Source organism: Homarus americanus, unplaced genomic scaffold (genome assembly GCF_018991925.1).
Source record: "Homarus americanus isolate GMGI-L3 unplaced genomic scaffold, GMGI_Hamer_2.0 scaffold34921, whole genome shotgun sequence".
NCBI lineage: Eukaryota > Metazoa > Arthropoda > Malacostraca > Decapoda > Nephropidae > Homarus > Homarus americanus.
This window is the reverse complement of record NW_024741901.1, coordinates 3310711-3328381: the sequence shown is the minus strand read 5'-3', so window position 1 is coordinate 3328381 and position 17671 is coordinate 3310711. Positions and strand designations below refer to the sequence as shown.

Genomic DNA, 17671 nt, shown 5'->3' with positions numbered 1-17671 from the left:
AAACCTGGACAAACGATTTTCACTACAAAAATATATTTATCGTTACCGTCAACTTTTGATTCATTTGTACTCTCGTAAAGATTATTTATACTTCCAATGAAATAATTATGAAAACCCCTTTTTTTTTATTCATCGTCGCAGCTCGACTACTTAGATTCATTGGGAAAAGATTAGACAATGATTATGAACGACTAGAATATACTCTTGTATTCTGGGAAATTACTTGAGCGTGTAGCTGGGGAGTGACTTGTGATCATACATAAGCTTTCATTGCAGCAGAATATTTCCAGATCCACAAATTAAATAATCGTACATCAGGACACGAGAGGGCCGGGCAAGGTCACACACACTCCATGTACGACAAAAGCGACCCGGCCATAGCTCTGAAAACTACTGAACTCATTTAAAGTTTGTTGTGATATACCAATTTGTAAAATACCGGGTCTGGTGAAAGCCTATTGCTATATGTTCGAGTTAAACGAGTAAGCCTAACGGTGTAGAAGAGAACAAAACAGAAACTAGAAAATTACCAGATGTAGCCGACAAACGCACTACAGCAGTACAAAAAAATAAACGCAAATTCAAGAGACATCCGCACCCTGAGCTGGCGTGTCATGTTCTCCAGGGCAACATTCGCTCTGCACAAGGATTTGCCCAACAGTTACACACCAAAGTTTCACTAGTCTGGGGAAAACCCGGACAAAAGACAATAAACTGCCTAATATGCAGATAATTATTTTATTAACAGTACCATTTAACGCGAGTTTCAACAGCCAAATGCCAAAACAAAATTGAAAGCAATTAAAATTGACGACACACTTCCAGGGACTGATAAGAACACGAAATTCGCTATTAGCTAATATCCAAACAATTCTCATCACCACTGTGCTGTGGCTAAGTTGGCTTCAGCTGTTTAATTGTTCGATGGCAATCATCAAAACATTTTTCTTAATCTTTAAACTGACAGTGACTCTAGAATACTGAAAATCGCAGTACCGATACGCTATTACTAATACATTTTCAGGTGATTACAATAAATGAATCGTGAAAATAATATCCATTAAATACAGAGATGCAATAAGAAATGTGTGTTGATTTGCTACCTGGAGCACAGACGTAAACTTTTTGTTTTCAAGACATCTGCTTGCTCGGCGTTGCTAGGGGTTCCAGACAGGAAATGTCTGGATGACTGCGGTATACAAGAGGCTATTTATCAATATCTTACCCCAGACCGCAGGGCGTTGGTTCCTGTTGTCATTTTGTGTCATATTATTACTATAACGAGAAAGGCATAAAACTATAGTGTTTGGACAGTGATATTTAGGCAAAATATTTAAACCTATGCATAGTAAATGTCAAATCCATGGTAGCCGTTTGCGCCACTCCAGCACAAAAATCTCTTTAAATTAAAAAACGGTGCTCTAATTTTTTACTTTTTTTTTCAAAATCTTAACGTAAAGTCGAAAAACTTTAAAACAAGAAGTGAAACCCTTCCTATGGATATTAAACAAATATCGCCTATTACTACTCGGAAACGTCAACACAGTGTGGGGTAGGTCAAGGCCACCGGTGAGGTGCACTAGACTAGGCCACAACAATGCACTGTACTGTACACTAAAGCCGACAAATTAAGGTGGCCACGCACCTCTCCCTCAAACACTGAAGCACCATCACGGAGTTTTTAAAATTAAAATAGAGACCAACACTAATGAGTGGTTTCTATAAATTAGGGTAATTAAGAGTTGATGAGTAAAGAATGAACTGTATCAAATAAGCTAGATCACTATGATAGGTCACAGCTAATCTAAATCCTTAATAGAAAAAAATGTAATCAACAGAGCCCATTTAAAACAAACCAAGAAAAATCGATGAAATCAACATGGCGTCCAAGATACTATCAAACTCTATTACTGTTCACGTAAGTCACAGGAGTCTAGCCAGGCGGCACACTAGTTGTACAGCACATCCCTCAGTAGTAAAGCCAGAAACATCCCCTTAGTTATGTGACAAGTGTCGCAGCTCACGCGCCAGACACTCATCTTGTGGGGGTCACTGATCTCCAGCACACACCCTGAGGAACGCAGACTGGCCGTGACAATTTCCGAAGACGTGACATAAACACCAAGAGACTTTATAAAACACCCTGTACCTTCACGGGGGTAGATGATCTGTGTCTACCTCCCAAACAGGTAAGTGGAGAGAGAAACTGGGAGAAAATAGTACAGGTTCAAAACAGTTTATCATAAAAGGTATAGGGTCTGCTGCTGAAACTTAAAAGACGGAGCGAGAGATCCTGGGCGGTGTTGAAACATGTATATGCCAGTGTAGAGATATACGTTGTACTGTATTAGTGGTTGTGGCACGTTCATGAGTATAACGATAAGAGATGAGTGTGTATGGTGATCAGTGACTCTGAGGCCTAATGATATTGTGATGGATAAAGCAACAGTGCTGAGAACGTTAGTAGCCCCGGAGCGTAAGAATTGGTGAAGGATATTTTTCTACATCCATAGAATTAATGCATCTTGGGTTCGTATCAGTAAGCACCGAGTCGAAAATCAATTACCGATATGAAGATGAACGATAAGGTACCTAGCCATTTTGTTTCACTCGTTATGTATCAATAATATATGTCAGACTTACTTGTAGTCAGGATAGAACTCTTCCAATACCAAAAAGAATTATCACAAAACATGCTTGGGTCACACGTCGGTCGGCACAAGAGTGGGGAAATATTAACGGGACTCATACACAGGGAACGTCACAGCGCAACTTACAAGGACAAATATGCGACTTACTCTTTATAACACCTTGTCAATGTTCACTATCTGATTTCACACAAGTTTAGGGAATCTGTCTACCAAACTTAGCAGATATTCCATTATTCCTAACTCGAAAATGTAGAAACTCTTGCCCAACTGATTTCAAGCTCTTTATTCTGGTAGTCTGGTTTGAGTTTTAAAAATAAATTAAACTAAGTCTCCCCCCCCCCCACCCCAACCTCCATGGCGAACATATTTAATTCAGTTGCTTGACTACATGATTTAATTCACAAACAAGGGACTATTTTACCTGTACCTTGTTGTAATCCTTCGAGCCTGAGAAAATGTAACAAGAACTATATACCTGTAGTGTAGAGTATATACTGGAGTGAGTGAATTCTTTCCTTTGCATTCAAAATTTCTTTCACCATCATGCTTAACACAGTTTGTTTTCTTGCTGTCAGGTATAACATTATCCAAGATCATAATGTCTTCTCTAGTTCTTCAGTGACTAGCGTAATGTGTGTGTGTATATTGGGTGGCAGCAACTACTCACATGTTGTGGTGGTATGTGGAGTTATATGAGTGAGGATTTGTGATGAGGTGTAGAGGGTGGTGTGTCCGTGTTAAAAATGAGATGAAACGGTGTGTGTGTGTGTGCAAACAAGCACGGGGTGTACGAAAAACATGTTGTATAGTCTTCAAGTTCAATTTAAAATCAGTGTACAGTATATAAACAGAGGAGGGTCTACATGCTGGGTTTTTATCTATAACTATCTGAGTAGTTTTATTTGTGAATGTTGGAGGCTTTAGTTTACACACGTGCACGCTTAAGTCGGGGCGGCAGGTCGAGCATGGCAGCAGACGGGTCCTCAAATGTGTTTACATTCCATCTTTAACACAACAAACCAACGGCATCGGCAGCAGCAGGCCAGTCACGCCCACATGCTGCACTCTACATCGGACGGAAGGGGTGATTAATCCAAGCTGGGGAGAGTAGTGGGGGTGATTAAACGCTGTAGGGAGTCTCCTGCTTCTTTCTATATGGCTCAAGACTCCAGGGGTGGGTGATGGCGCTAAAGGGGTATAGTCCAGAAAATTGGACCCCTATACTAGGGTGGCAAAAGGGGGTTTATAACACGTCGGGGGCATCCTGCTTCCCCTAGGTGGGTGAAGAGGTCTATGGGGGTGGGGGACACACACACACATCACAAGCCTGGGTCAGCCGTGAGAGCTGTGAGCTTACTGGGTGCCGGTGCAGGGAGGCGGCGGGGGAGGCTGGGGGAACCAGGAAAATGGCACCTGGGCCATCTGAGGCGGGGACGGAAATCTGCAACGAAGAGGGTTATGACCAGTAATACGTATAACATGGCTCCGACACTGGTACAGTCTCACCCAAAAGTTCGTTAACTCTCCCAGCCAGCTATTGGTGCACTGCCAGCTTCAGATGTATGAACTTGAGTCTGTTACTTCGAACCTTTAGATTCATTCATATCGGTTTCATGTTCTGGTTGGTACTGAGACAGTTTCAAACATCTGAAGCAGGCAGTGCAACAATAGCTGGCTGGGAGAGTTAACGAACTTTTGGGCGAGACTGTACCTACAGCCAATCCAAATAATATCGAGATCACAAGCGTCCGAAAGTATATGAAATGTAGGCGAAAACCAACGAAACCGAAACATAATGTGTCAGGTTATAGCTCGTTTTCTATTCCACCGGACCCTGGGGTCACGATACTTTTTGGACTGGCTATACAGGTAACCTCAAACTGCGGCTCCTGGAACACAACCACTGAAGTAGTCTCCTAGTAATACACCACCTTTCATGTTAACTTAAAGAACAATGAAATGTCGGCGCATGTTTATCGAGTACCGGCGAAGGCAAACCACAGATTTTGTTTAATCGAGCGCTGGTACTGACGTAAACATGTAGTCTTAAGAACAATAAAATGGCCCGTTAAAGGATTATTGAAGACTGATTTTTTTAAAGCTGGCAAAACAGAATCAAAGATTTACCTGGACTACACAATTATGAACAGTTGGTATGCCTGACTCGATAGCATGATTCATCTGAGACGAGAAGCTCTCCCTATAGCTACAGAACACGAAGCTTATCATGGTCTGAAACATCTCGGTGGATACTGTGGCAAATTATATATTATATCAGTAAATTATTACATTTCTCAGTATCGCTTATTTTTAAGTTCTTAGAGTATAACACTATTAGCAGGTCTAACGCATCATACCTGCCACCCATTCCTAAACGTTTCTTAGTAAACTTACGGGTTGCCTCTCCCCCACGGTGAACAGTATTTTACCTGGAGTTCAGTTGACAGGATGCCACGATACAGTTACACGCTGTCCCTTCTCTATATGACACTACATCACCTCACTACTCCCCAGTTGAAATTGCCAACAAACTCCTGAAATTTAAATCCAAATGCTCTACAACCCCAATTGACCTCCCAATCAAAATTTACAAGGTGTTTGCAGTCGAACTTGCCACCCCCTTCTGTTCCATTATTACTGCATCCCTCAGACAAAGCAAATGCCCTAATGAATGGAAAACCGCATTTGTCACCCCGATCCCCAAGGTCACCACCCCACAGTCCCTTAGTGACCCCAGGCCAGTTAGCTATTACCCAAATACCCAGTCTACTCTGCGAAGACTGTTTTTGAATGGGCATTTGCTAGTATTTATCAGTCAATTGATCCACAGCAATTTGGCAATATGAGGACCTGCTCTACATCACACTGCTTAGTTAGCTTCCTGGATTTTCTGCACAAAAACCTGGAAACGTAAGACATCACTGGCCGTTGACCTTGTTGACTTCAGGAAGGTTTATGACCTTGTTGATCACAATACTATTATTATCAACAAGGCCATTGCACTAGGGCTACCCACCAACCTGGTCTCATGGCTCACTGATTTCCTGAGTGAGAGTCGTCAGGCAGTGAGGTACCAGGGTTCTGTTTCCACATTCCAACACCTCACCTGCGGTGTTCCCCAGAGGACCAAGATGGGACCACTGTGCTTCCTAATCCTGATCAACGACGCTCTATCGGACACTCCTCACAGGTGGAAGTACGTGGATGAAGTACGTGGATGACTGCACTGTGGGGGTGACTGAACAACACCTCACCGTACTACTCATCGCTACAAGGCACCCTGGACAGGCTACAGGCATGGACTACGGAGAACAAGGTCACCATCAATCACACCAAAATCGTAGTCATGCACATCAATTCCGCCACCACTCCAGTGGAAGCTCCAGCAGTTACAGTGGGTGCCCATCCTCTCCAGCTGGTGCAGTCTGCCAAACTCCTGGGTGTAACTATAGACCACAAACTGGACTGGAAGGCCCCTGTAAACACAATCAAGGCAGCCTCGTACCAACTCTATATGCTACGACGACTCAGGTCACTTGGGACACCCACGCCAGAGTTGAGGACTATCTACAACGCATTTATTCTCCCCAAATTAACGTATGCGTCACCAGCCTGGTCGTCTTCTCTCAACTTTACCAAACAACGTCGGCTAGAGAAGGTACAGAAGAGGGCCTGCAGAATCATGCTCGGCGCGGACTACTCCGGCTATATCAACGCTCTCTCCACCCTGGAAATGCCATCCCTCAGTGACCTCCACCACGCACTAGCAGGGTTTGGCAGTGGACTACTGCACCATCCTCGTCATCGCCACCTACTGCCACTGGCAGTCCCCCACCCACCTTGCGCAGTCCGCCACTACAACAAAATTTAGCCCATAAGAGCCCGCACTGATAGATATAAGAATAGCACCATCCCATCTTTTGTTAAAATAATAAACAGCTCCTGATTTATGTACTGTACAGCCCTGTAAATGTATTGAACGCATATTACAGTATTGTGTCTAAAACACATGTAAGCTTGTATATTTTCAGCCACCGGCTGCAACTCTATTAATAAACCGTTTATTATTATTATATGACACTACAGCACCTGACAACTCCCTGTATGACACCACTAGTAATAAGACTAACAACTATTACTCTACCCTCGATAACGCAGAAGCTCCTAAGGCAGTGGTTCTCAACCTTGTTTGCCCCATGAACCCCTTTCACCATGTCAGAATGTCATTCCCCCCTCCTTTACAAGATTGTCTGCCTCAAAAAGTGCATTCCAAATAATATGCATATAATACTGAAAATCCTTTATTTTTTCCATATTAGTATCAGTTTCCCCTGAAAACCTGAGGGGGGAAATTCCCCCCTGGTTGAGAACCCCTGTCCTAAGGAGTTAAGACCCATCTTGGGGATTTGTGACGAAGCTCTGCGGTCCTCAGATGACATTCCTGGGGGCTCGTGACAAGTCTCTTCGTCCCTGGGATTGAATTAAACTCGTGTCGGTGTCATAGTAACCTAACACCATGTTAAAGGTTTTCTTCGGTGATAAGTTTCTAAGGTGTCATTATTTCTCACTAGCGTACCGTACATTACATAAGTTTTCAAAAGACAGGATACCAATTTTAAATAACTCGAAACAAGTCAATAATAAAAGCTAAGAAAATTAAATGCTTCACTTCGTACGGTTGGGAGTGGGGAAGAGGTTGTACCGAGGCTTGGCTTCCAAACATGACAGCCTTGTGTGGATTGGGGACAAGCCCTTCGCCAAATGCGAATGAGTTCAAAACTGAATGAAATTTTCGGTCACCACCTCGATCGCTGTAGTAGTAACTAGCGTTAGGAAACTAAATAAAGTTGTAGACGCTGGAGTCTTGAAGAGCCTTCGTCCAGTTCAGAGATACGTAACAAAATCAAACTAGCAACCATAAGAAACTCTACGAGTGTTAATGTTCTTGGTTTATCTGCGCACCTAGAGGTGGTCAACTGGCCATCCCATGCTAAAGGGCGGACGCCGATGGCCTGTAAAAAATTCCTCCATTGTTCTTGGTAGCCTTGTCAAGGCTTATTTTGAAGCCACATAAACATAATGACGAAAGCTAAGGTGCTCCATTGTTTCCCTTTTCCTGTGTTGTTTTATCGAGATTTATCTTGTCCAGGTTTCCATTGTATGTGTCTGTATATATATATATATATATATTATTCAAATGGGTTCGGAGTATCCATAACCGCTCTACGCCACAGATAACTATGTTTAATTACTGCTCATAGTATGAAAAGAGGGAATAGGCACATCATGCTTGTGGTAACCAGTCTTTGAGTTCTGACATGACTCCAAGCTTATAATATTTAAAAAATACCATAAAGTATTCAATTAATGTCACATCTAACACTGGCTGGTAGTGGTAGCCTACATGACCGAAACCAAGCGGAACTAGCCCACAGGAAGCGGCCATGTGTGACTTTAGTTACATAGTAATACAAAATAATAAAATGTAGTGCATCCTTAAATCACGCACCTGTTAACACTCCCCGGCCAAGGTTACCCAAAGGCCAATACAGTGAACATTCCTCGTTAACTGAAGATGTAAGAACGCATCTACCTGGATGATTGAAGCCAAAGCACGAATATAACGTCCATAAATAAACTATAAAAAGATTGGAGGCTACTTTAATTAGATATGTTGTTCATTAAGCCCCAATAAAATTAACGGCCAGTATCTATGGTAACTCTCCCTAAATTACCTAAGTATTAAGTGGACGTATCTAGTTAAGGTAGCCTACACTAGAGTCTTAGTTTAATTTTTAGGTGATTTCTGGACTTATATTGTGTTCTATCTTATAACAACCTTAATTTACATTATTCCGTCTTCACTTAAACAAAAAGTTCCCTGTAAGAATCTTGGAAAATTTGGACGTCTCCACATAAACACTCAGGCATACATCAGTAATGGCGCGCTATTCTGGTCCTCGTTAAAGCAAAATTAGACGCCCGCCTTGCTCGACCGACTTAAGGATGCTTAAAGGTCAACATTTATAAGGGAGACAAGAGGAGAGGCGGGGGTAGGAGTTATGCTCCCTAAAAACTTCAGATAATAGTCAACAAAACACCTGCCACATCTTACTTGATCTAAGGGTACAGTATATCGTCTTATTTCAACTTTTATTAACATTAATATGAAACTATAAATGTTGTATTTAACCTCTTAAAATGCAAAAAAAAAAAAATGGTTTTAACAATTCTTTTTGACTATTTTTTCCTGTGTCCGTAGTCATTCTTTTTTATTTACGGTATCGTTTTACAGTCGTATCTAGTATTCGCTTCGCATTAATACAGCTAACTAAAAATTCTCTATGACACCAAAACTATCATCCTAAAAATACCCTCATGTTATATTAAGGGCACAAAATGCAAATCCACAGATGTTTGTAGTGAAGCTGCCCGCAACACTATGCAGGACTCGCCCCGAGGGTTGGATCTCTTGTTTGACCAAAAAATAAACCCCACTGGTGTTGTTTATCTAGCGTATAATTATGTAAACAGGTGGTCAAATACTAACAATAAAACTACGAAAAATATGGATGTGCTCAAAATCAAATACATCTTTTAAATGTTATTACCGTATCAATTCCTTGGAGTTCCCAGACAAATAACAAGTAATGATAGACGAGTCTGCTTGTCTGAGACCGGCTAGCACACCACTTCCCGCTACATCACCTGATCACCTCGGTTGCCAAACAAGAAATTTTGTACCTATTGTATGAATTCATAATCATAACTACTGTAAAATTCCCTTGGCAGAACTTGAACCAGGGACTGGAACTTGAGTCCTTAACTACCAGACCGACAACAATCATGACGATTATTCCCTTAAAAATATGTCAGAGCATTACCGACCGATGAGTGGCGAGGAGGAAAGAGTGTGCCTTTACGGGATAGAATTTCTGGATGAGATGGTGGCGGCGGCTGACAGGGTATGTGGTGGGACATGGGGAGGGGAGGGGAGGTGGCGGCGGCTAACAGGGTATATGTGGAGGGGCATGGGGAGTGGTGGGATGGTGGTGGCGGCTGACAGGGTGGAAAATCCAAACCAGTCTCCCGAAATTCACAGTGATACCCTTATGCAGAAGGAAAACCCATCCAATAGTAACCAATAATGCCCAGATAGAATACAAAAGCAGAGGCACCCTCCTGGGCCTACATATATCCACGACAGGTTACTCCCATCATGTCCACAGCAGGAAGGAAAAAGCAAGAGAGCTGAGAAAACTATACCGCTTTAAAGTGCTTCCTGAGAAAATAAAACTCCGCCTGGTGATATAATTTATCACACCGATATTAACTTACCCAGAAAAACCTCTTCATTCTATGAGCACCACTCAAATATTAAAATTACAGGTGGTCCAAAATGAAGCCCTAAGATTCGTCACAGGTGAAAGATACCCCTTCACCAGAACCACAGCTGAAATACATAGAGACCTGAGAATGAAACCCATCAACCAGCAGCTGCACACCCTGGCCAGCAGAATCTGGCAAAAGATAGAACGATCAGAACAAGAACTCCTTCAAAGACTCCCACCAGATAACGACAACAACCATACATGGTTCCCAAAAAGTTACGAAACCTCAAAAGGTCCATTACCACCCCAGATCTACACGGCCAGGCAATAGACAACCTCCCTAGACCAGCATCCGCCAGTAGGGTCGGCGGAATATGAAATAAGGCCCTTAAAACACCCATAAATGGGACAGGGTAGGCTGTCTAGTGCCTGTACCGGCAGACAATAACTAACCCATGACACAACCCTAACACACTATTAGCTTAGCTAGGCGGTCAGCCCGCCCTCTCTTACCTCCTCCTGAATTTCTTCAATTTCCGAACTATAACTTCCTTCCCCCACCTCTAATCTTCCTTCATTCCTCCTTTCCCTACAAAAAAAAGGTATGTGGTGGGGCATGGGGGGAGGGATGGTGGCGGCAGCTGGCAGGGTATGTGGTGGGACATGGGGGGGGGGGGGGGGAGACGCAGCAAAGTTTCCAATTCTGACTCAACACAAGATTGTTATATTCATAAATAACATTATGTAAATCTTTTTATACCAAAGATATGAAGGAATTACCAATAAAATTAAATAAAAATCCATTATTTCGGATTATAATACAAAGGCACACACGAAGGGTCTCAATCAAGAACTAGTGTAGTAATTTATCGTTTATGGCCACATACCTGTTTACGAAAGTTTTACACTACTCTTTGTTTTATTTACCTTGCATAATTTAATTTTAGTCTTCTAAGCTTTTATTTAAATTCGGCGACACATGACCTAAGCTGTTGCATCGCGAGGGACGTAATTACCACAATCAATCCATCCATCCCTGTTTCCTCACCTCACCAGCGCCACACACCAGTACAGGATGCTCTTCAAGTTAAAGTTGACTTGATGAATCAACTATTATGTGCCTGTAAATATTTCTCGTGCAAAACAGAGCTCCAATTTCTGTAGTCAAAAACCTCTCACATCGTTAAATAGTAACCCAGTAACAGGCTTGATCCAATATTTTTCATTATTTTATAAACTACAGTTACTAGGTTAACACTTCACCTACCTGATACACGAAATATTGAATCAATAGTGTAGAAAATACAAATTACGTATCGTATCCAAAGTAGATGCTTGGCTTTATGGGAACGAGTTTTCCTGCATTGCAAGTTACCTATTATGTGGTTCAAGCCCAAAGTCTGACATTTAAACAGTTTTCGTTGCAAACCGGCCAGGAACAATAAAGCTATTTATGGGGATGAGTAATATCACGCACACCACCAAGATACAATGCAGGGAAGCATATGCCGACCTTCAGCAACAAGTGTCACACAATGGTGGTCAACGTTATCTTTATCACAAGTTAAAGTTTGGTGCTTACATTATATAAAGTCTCAATAGTCCCTTACTAATTTCACAGGTGTGACTATAGGATTGCTTCGAGTCTGTGTCTACCTGTCCTTAATTCTCCAGTCATCCATACATAAAAATCACGAAGATGTTTAAGGAAATATGCAGCTTGAACTAAACCTTGATTTTTTTTCCTCCAATGTGCAATATATTGTTGGCCCTTGTGGATATAATGGAGCCGTATTTGTAAGTACTTGCACTGTATGTATTACAACCTTATTTCACTCATTCTTGATATCTATATACAAGTTAAGACTATTCTTACCCGCATTCGAGAAATACAAAAAAAAATCCTGTGCTTGGGGAACATGAAACATTTTACGTTCAAGAACTTTTGCACTTACGGATAAATCATAACTACTACAGATATCAAAGTAACGGGGAACCATTATTCATAACATGACTGAATTATTTACGCAAGAACTACCTATAATTAAAGATACGTTAACATAGTACCACATCCCAAAATTAAATTACTATACCTTTTACTGATGCTGAGCGACAATATCTGAAGTTAGTTGAGTTGATGCTATCGTTTAATAAAATCAATCCTGTATACTCGGTACGGTTTAAGTTATTTCCCCCATCATCATAAAATTGTGTAAAAAACTAAGTCAGCCTATTTTCATTACTGATTAGGAGGGTAAACAAAGGAAAACTATTATTATCGTTTCGGTCATCCAGCAAGGTGAGATTCTGACCATTTCAAATAGGCGGATGACGGAAACGATAATTCTACCCGGAAAAGAACCCTGTACTCTTGTTAGTCAAACATTTAGGTGCATTTTACATCTTAAAGCTTTGTGGATCCGAACACGTCACATAAAAGTGATGCTCTCACCGCTAACTACAGTATGTGGAGTGAAAAATGAAATGCTACATAATTGGTGACTTGGTGGGTTCTCAACGTCAGCAATATCTTATCAGAACATAGCAACATCTGGATTGTTCCATTACCGTGATTGCACTTCTTAATTATCTACTACGAAAAGCATCACAGATAAACCGCTCCTGGTACGATGTCCTCCGTAAACTTCCTGACCTCTCGTACGTCTACGGGAAAGGGTCGCGGAAAGGGGACGTTATTGCTGCCCATATCATCATTGGGTATGACTTTGCTTGGGAGATTGGTATCCCCGCATCCCCTGAGCAACGCTCTTGTGCATTATGCAGAAGACCCGACAGCAGCACCCTTATCCACTACCTCCTAAGATGTCCCCACACACAACGCTTCCGTGACGCCTGCTGGACCACCACTCCACGACCCCCTGACGGAGACACGATGATCCTCCCCATACTGGCCAGATATTTTGTAAATAATATTGATTATGTGTTAAAGGAATATCCTTCCTTCCTTAGGCTTTAGTAAGCCCCTTTATAATATTTATACTGTATATACTTGTCACACTTGCCAGATGCTTCTGGTGTCATTGTACAGGGGTACCTAGTGACAGCACTAGGATCCCGCTTCCTCTATCAAGGAATAAACAATTGAACTTGAATTGATATACCGCTATTTTTAAATCTTCACGCACAATGATCAATAAATGTATTAGGTAGTTCATTTACTACACTACAACATTCAATGGCTGTCATGATACTCTCTCCTAGAAACTTATCCATTCCAAGAAAATATAATACAGTGGCTGTCGATTCTCACTGGCAGGATGATTTACCCCGCCCTATTCCATATAATCCCAAGCGGTGTCATCTCACTACACACTGTGAAATTAGTTCTAGTACAGCTACTAAAGGTAGTTAACAATGAGTTAATTAATCACTGTAAGATAACCCTACCTGGATGACGTCAACAAGGAGCGCTGGAAAAGAGATGACTCCCTATTCATCAATTCATTTCGGAAGCGTGTCATCTCATCTTCCATTTTCTTCATTTCTGAATCGAATCTTTCACGAATGGAGTTAAATTCCTGGTCGATGACGCTGAAGTCTCCAAGCTTCACGGGAATGTGCTTGAAACCCTCCATTTTTATTGATTTTAAAGAATGATCACTTGTACACTCAGAGAAGATTCGTACGTCCTACCTCGCTGGCTGCTAGAGGCACACTGACTCGCTCGGCAGACTGAACCGAGCCAGCAGCAGTTTAATGAGGTCGAAGTTTGTTTTTGGCAACACTACTTCAGTTGCCGATGTTCGAGTGTGTTCCATACGTTCTCTGCATTTCAACGAATTAAATATATTTAAGTATAATCTCAATATACTTATGTTTATTTAGATATTACATAATATATTCACAAATTCATGACAGTCCCTAACGAGTTAAATGCGTGTGAATTGAAAAGGAAACATAAACAAGTACTGTACGTAGTTAACTTTCCCATTCATACATTTATTAACAAATATATTAAAAAATTTGGTATTTTTCACTTCCAAAAGGATTGATAGGTCGAGACACAACAGTTGATAGGTCGAGACACAACAGTTGATAGGTTCGAGACACAACAGTTGATAGGTCGAGACACAACAGTTGATAGGTCGAGACACAACAGTTGATAGGTCGAGACACAACAGTTGATAGGTCGAGACACAACAGTTGATAGGTCGAGACACAACAGTTATAGGTCGAGACACAACAGTTGATAGGTCGAGACACAACAGTTGATAGGTCGAGACACAACAGTTGATAGGTCGAGACACAACGGTTGATAGGTCGAGACACAACAGTTGATAGGTCGAGACACAACAGTTGATAGGTCGAGACACAACAGTTGATAGGTCGAGACACAACAGTTGATAGGTCGAGACACAACAGTTGATAGGTCGAGACACAACAGTTGATAGGTCGAGACACAACAGTTGATAGGTCAGACACAACAGTTGATAGGTCGAGACACAACAGTTGATAGGTCGAGACACAACAGTTGATAGGTCGAGACACAACAGTTGATAGGTCAAACAGTGATAGGTCGAGACACAACAGTTGATAGGTCGAGACACAACAGTTGATAGGTCGAGACACAACAGTTGATAGGTCGAGACACAACAGTTGATAGGTCGAGACACAACAGTTGATAGGTCGAGACACAACAGTTGATAGGTCGAGACACAACAGTTGATAGGTCGAGACACAACAGTTGATAGGTCGAGACACAACAGTTGATAGGTCGAGACACAACAGTTAGGTCGAGACACAACGGTTGATAGGTCGAGACACAACGGTTGATAGGTCGAGACACAACAGTTGATAGGTCGAGACACAACAGTTGATAGGTCAGAGACACAACAGTTGATAGGTCGAGACACAACAGTTGATAGGTCGAGACACAACAGTTGATAGGTCGAGACACAACAGTTGATAGGTCGAGACACAACAGTTGATAGGTCGAGACACAACAGTTGATAGGTCGAGACACAACAGTTGATAGGTCGAGACACAACAGTTGATAGGTCAGACACAACAGTTGATGGGTCGAGACACAACAGTTGATAGGTCGAGACACAACAGTTGATAGGTCGAGACACAACAGTTGATAGGTCGAGACACAACAGTTGATAGGTCGAGACCAGCAGTTGATGGTCGAGACAACAGTTGATAGGTCGAGACACAACAGTTGATAGGTCGGCACAACAGTTGATAGGTCGAGACACAACAGTTGATAGGTCGAGACACAACAGTTGATAGGTCGAGACACAACAGTTGATAGGTCGAGACACAACAGTTGATAGGTCGAGACACAACAGTTGATAGGTCGAGACACAACAGTTGATAGGTCGAGACACAACAGTTGATAGGTCGAGACACAACAGTTGATAGGTCGAGACACAACAGTTGATAGGTCGAGACACAACAGTTGATAGGTCGAGACACAGTTGATAGGTCGAGACACAACAGTTGATAGGTCGAGACACAACAGTTGATAGGTCGAGACACAACAGTTGATGGGTCGAGACACAACAGTTGATAGGTCGAGACACAACAGTTGATAGGTCGAGACACAACAGTTGATAGGTCGAGACACAACAGTTGATGGGTCGAGACACAACAGTTGATAGGTCGAGACACAACAGTTGATAGGTCGAGACACAACAGTTGATAGGTCGAGACACAACAGTTAATGAGTCGAGACACAAGTTGATAGGTCGAGACACAACAGTTGATAGGTCGAGACACAACAGTTGATAGGTCGAGACACAACAGTTGATAGGTCGAGACACAACAGTTGATAGGTCGAGACACAACAGTTGATAGGTCGAGACACAACAGTTGATAGGTCGAGACACAACAGTTGATAGGTCAGACACAACAGTTGATAGGTCGAGACACAACAGTTGATAGGTCGAGACACAACAGTTGATAGGTCGGGACACAACAGTTGATAGGTCGAGACACAACAGTTGATAGGTCGAGACACAACAGTTGATAGGTCGAGACACAACAGTTGATGGGTCGAGACACAACAGTTGATAGGTCGAGACACAACAGTTGATAGGTCGAGACACAACGTTGATAGGTCGAGACACAACAGTTGATAGGTCGAGACACAACAGTTGATAGGTCGAGACACAACAGTTGATAGGTCGAGACACAACAGTTGATAGGTCGAGACACAACAGTTGATAGGTCGAGACACAACGTTGATAGGTCGAGACACAACAGTTGATAGGTCAGACACAACAGTTGATAGGTCGAGACACAACAGTTGATAGGTCGAGACACAACAGTTGATAGGTCGAGACACAACAGTTGATAGGTCGAGACACAACAGTTGATAGGTCGAGACACAACAGTTGATAGGTCGAGACACAACAGTTGATAGGTCGAGACACAACAGTTGATAGGTCGAGACACAACAGTTGATAGGTCGAGACACAACAGTTGATAGGTCGAGACACAACAGTTGATAGGTCGAGACACAACAGTTGATAGGTCGAGACACAACAGTTGATAGGTCGAGACACAACAGTTGATAGGTCGAGACACAACAGTTGATAGGTCGAACAACAGTTGATAGGTCGAGACACAACAGTTGATGGTCGAGACACAACAGTTGATAGGTCGAGACACAACAGTTGATAGGTCGAGACACAACAGCTGATAGGTCGAGACAACAGTTGATAGGTCGAGACACAACAGTTGATAGGTCGAGACACAACAGTTGATAGAGTCGAGACACAACAGTTGATAGGTCGAGACACAACAGTTGATAGGTCGAGACACAGCAGTTGATAGGTCGAGACACAACAGTTGATAGGTCGAGACACAACAGTTGATAGGTCGAGACACAACAGTTGATAGGTCGAGACACAACAGTTGATAGTTCGAGACACAACAGTTGATAGGTCGAGACACAACAGTTGATAGGTCGAGACACAACAGTTGATAGGTCGAGACACAACAGTTGATAGGTCGAGACACTCATACAAATTAACAGTGAGAGGTAGAGAGTGATAGGGTCAGAATAGGCCATGTTGAGGCCCCCAGCTATGTCAGCCTGGGAGGTCCCCACGCCCAACAGGCCACTACCACTTAAAACAAATTTTTTTAATATTTTCCAAAGATAAAGTGGAAGAGTAATTATACTATCTGGTGATACCCACATTAATTAAATTGATACTTCTTCAGTATTTACCAAGAAGGAGGATGAACACACACACACACCTCAATCTCTCAATCTATATCTGCAGTACATACCTGTATGCTGCCATATGGCATCACGAAAATTGTGACCAGGTCCCAGGTTGCTGATCTGACTTTCTGCTTCATTTACACACAGTTGCAGGGTCTCAATTGTCTCTCTTACTATTGACAACACAACATACATATATTGTTCCTCACTCTGATCTTTTTTTTTTCAATTTTAGGGAAATTTTGAGGCCATATGCGACGGCTGTTCGGTTATTTGAAAAGATAATCAAGGGATAATGTAGAGTGAGAGTAAACATTCAACGTCATAACAGACACTTGAAAAGGAAAAAGTACAAGGCAATCAACGTATAAATCAGGTTTTATTTTTATTACACATCAAGAGTAACTTATCTATATGCTATCACCACCACATTTTGAGTTCATTAACATTTTATTTTGTATTGTTAAGCAATCACTTCATTGCAGTTATTC

The 17671-nt window shown here is 42.1% G+C and overlaps 1 protein-coding gene across 3 annotated transcripts in view; it reads right to left on the bottom strand.

The window, feature by feature from the left end:
- The window catches only part of LOC121876327 (heat shock protein beta-1-like), a 72345-nt gene extending 58669 nt beyond the window's left edge, over nucleotides 1–13676 (bottom strand). The window contains exons 1-2 of one of the 3 annotated variants that reach the window (XM_042381388.1): nucleotides 13391–13676; nucleotides 4009–4092 (exon numbers count right to left, since the gene is read on the bottom strand). In XM_042381388.1, coding sequence (XP_042237322.1) covers nucleotides 4009–4092; nucleotides 13391–13578 — 272 coding nt within the window. In that variant the 5' untranslated portion in view covers nucleotides 13579–13676. The remainder of the gene's footprint in view (nucleotides 1–4008; nucleotides 4093–13390) is intronic. The other 2 variants (XM_042381387.1, XM_042381389.1) reach the window with 2 other exon arrangements.
- Between the last annotated feature and the right edge of the window lie 3995 nt (nucleotides 13677–17671).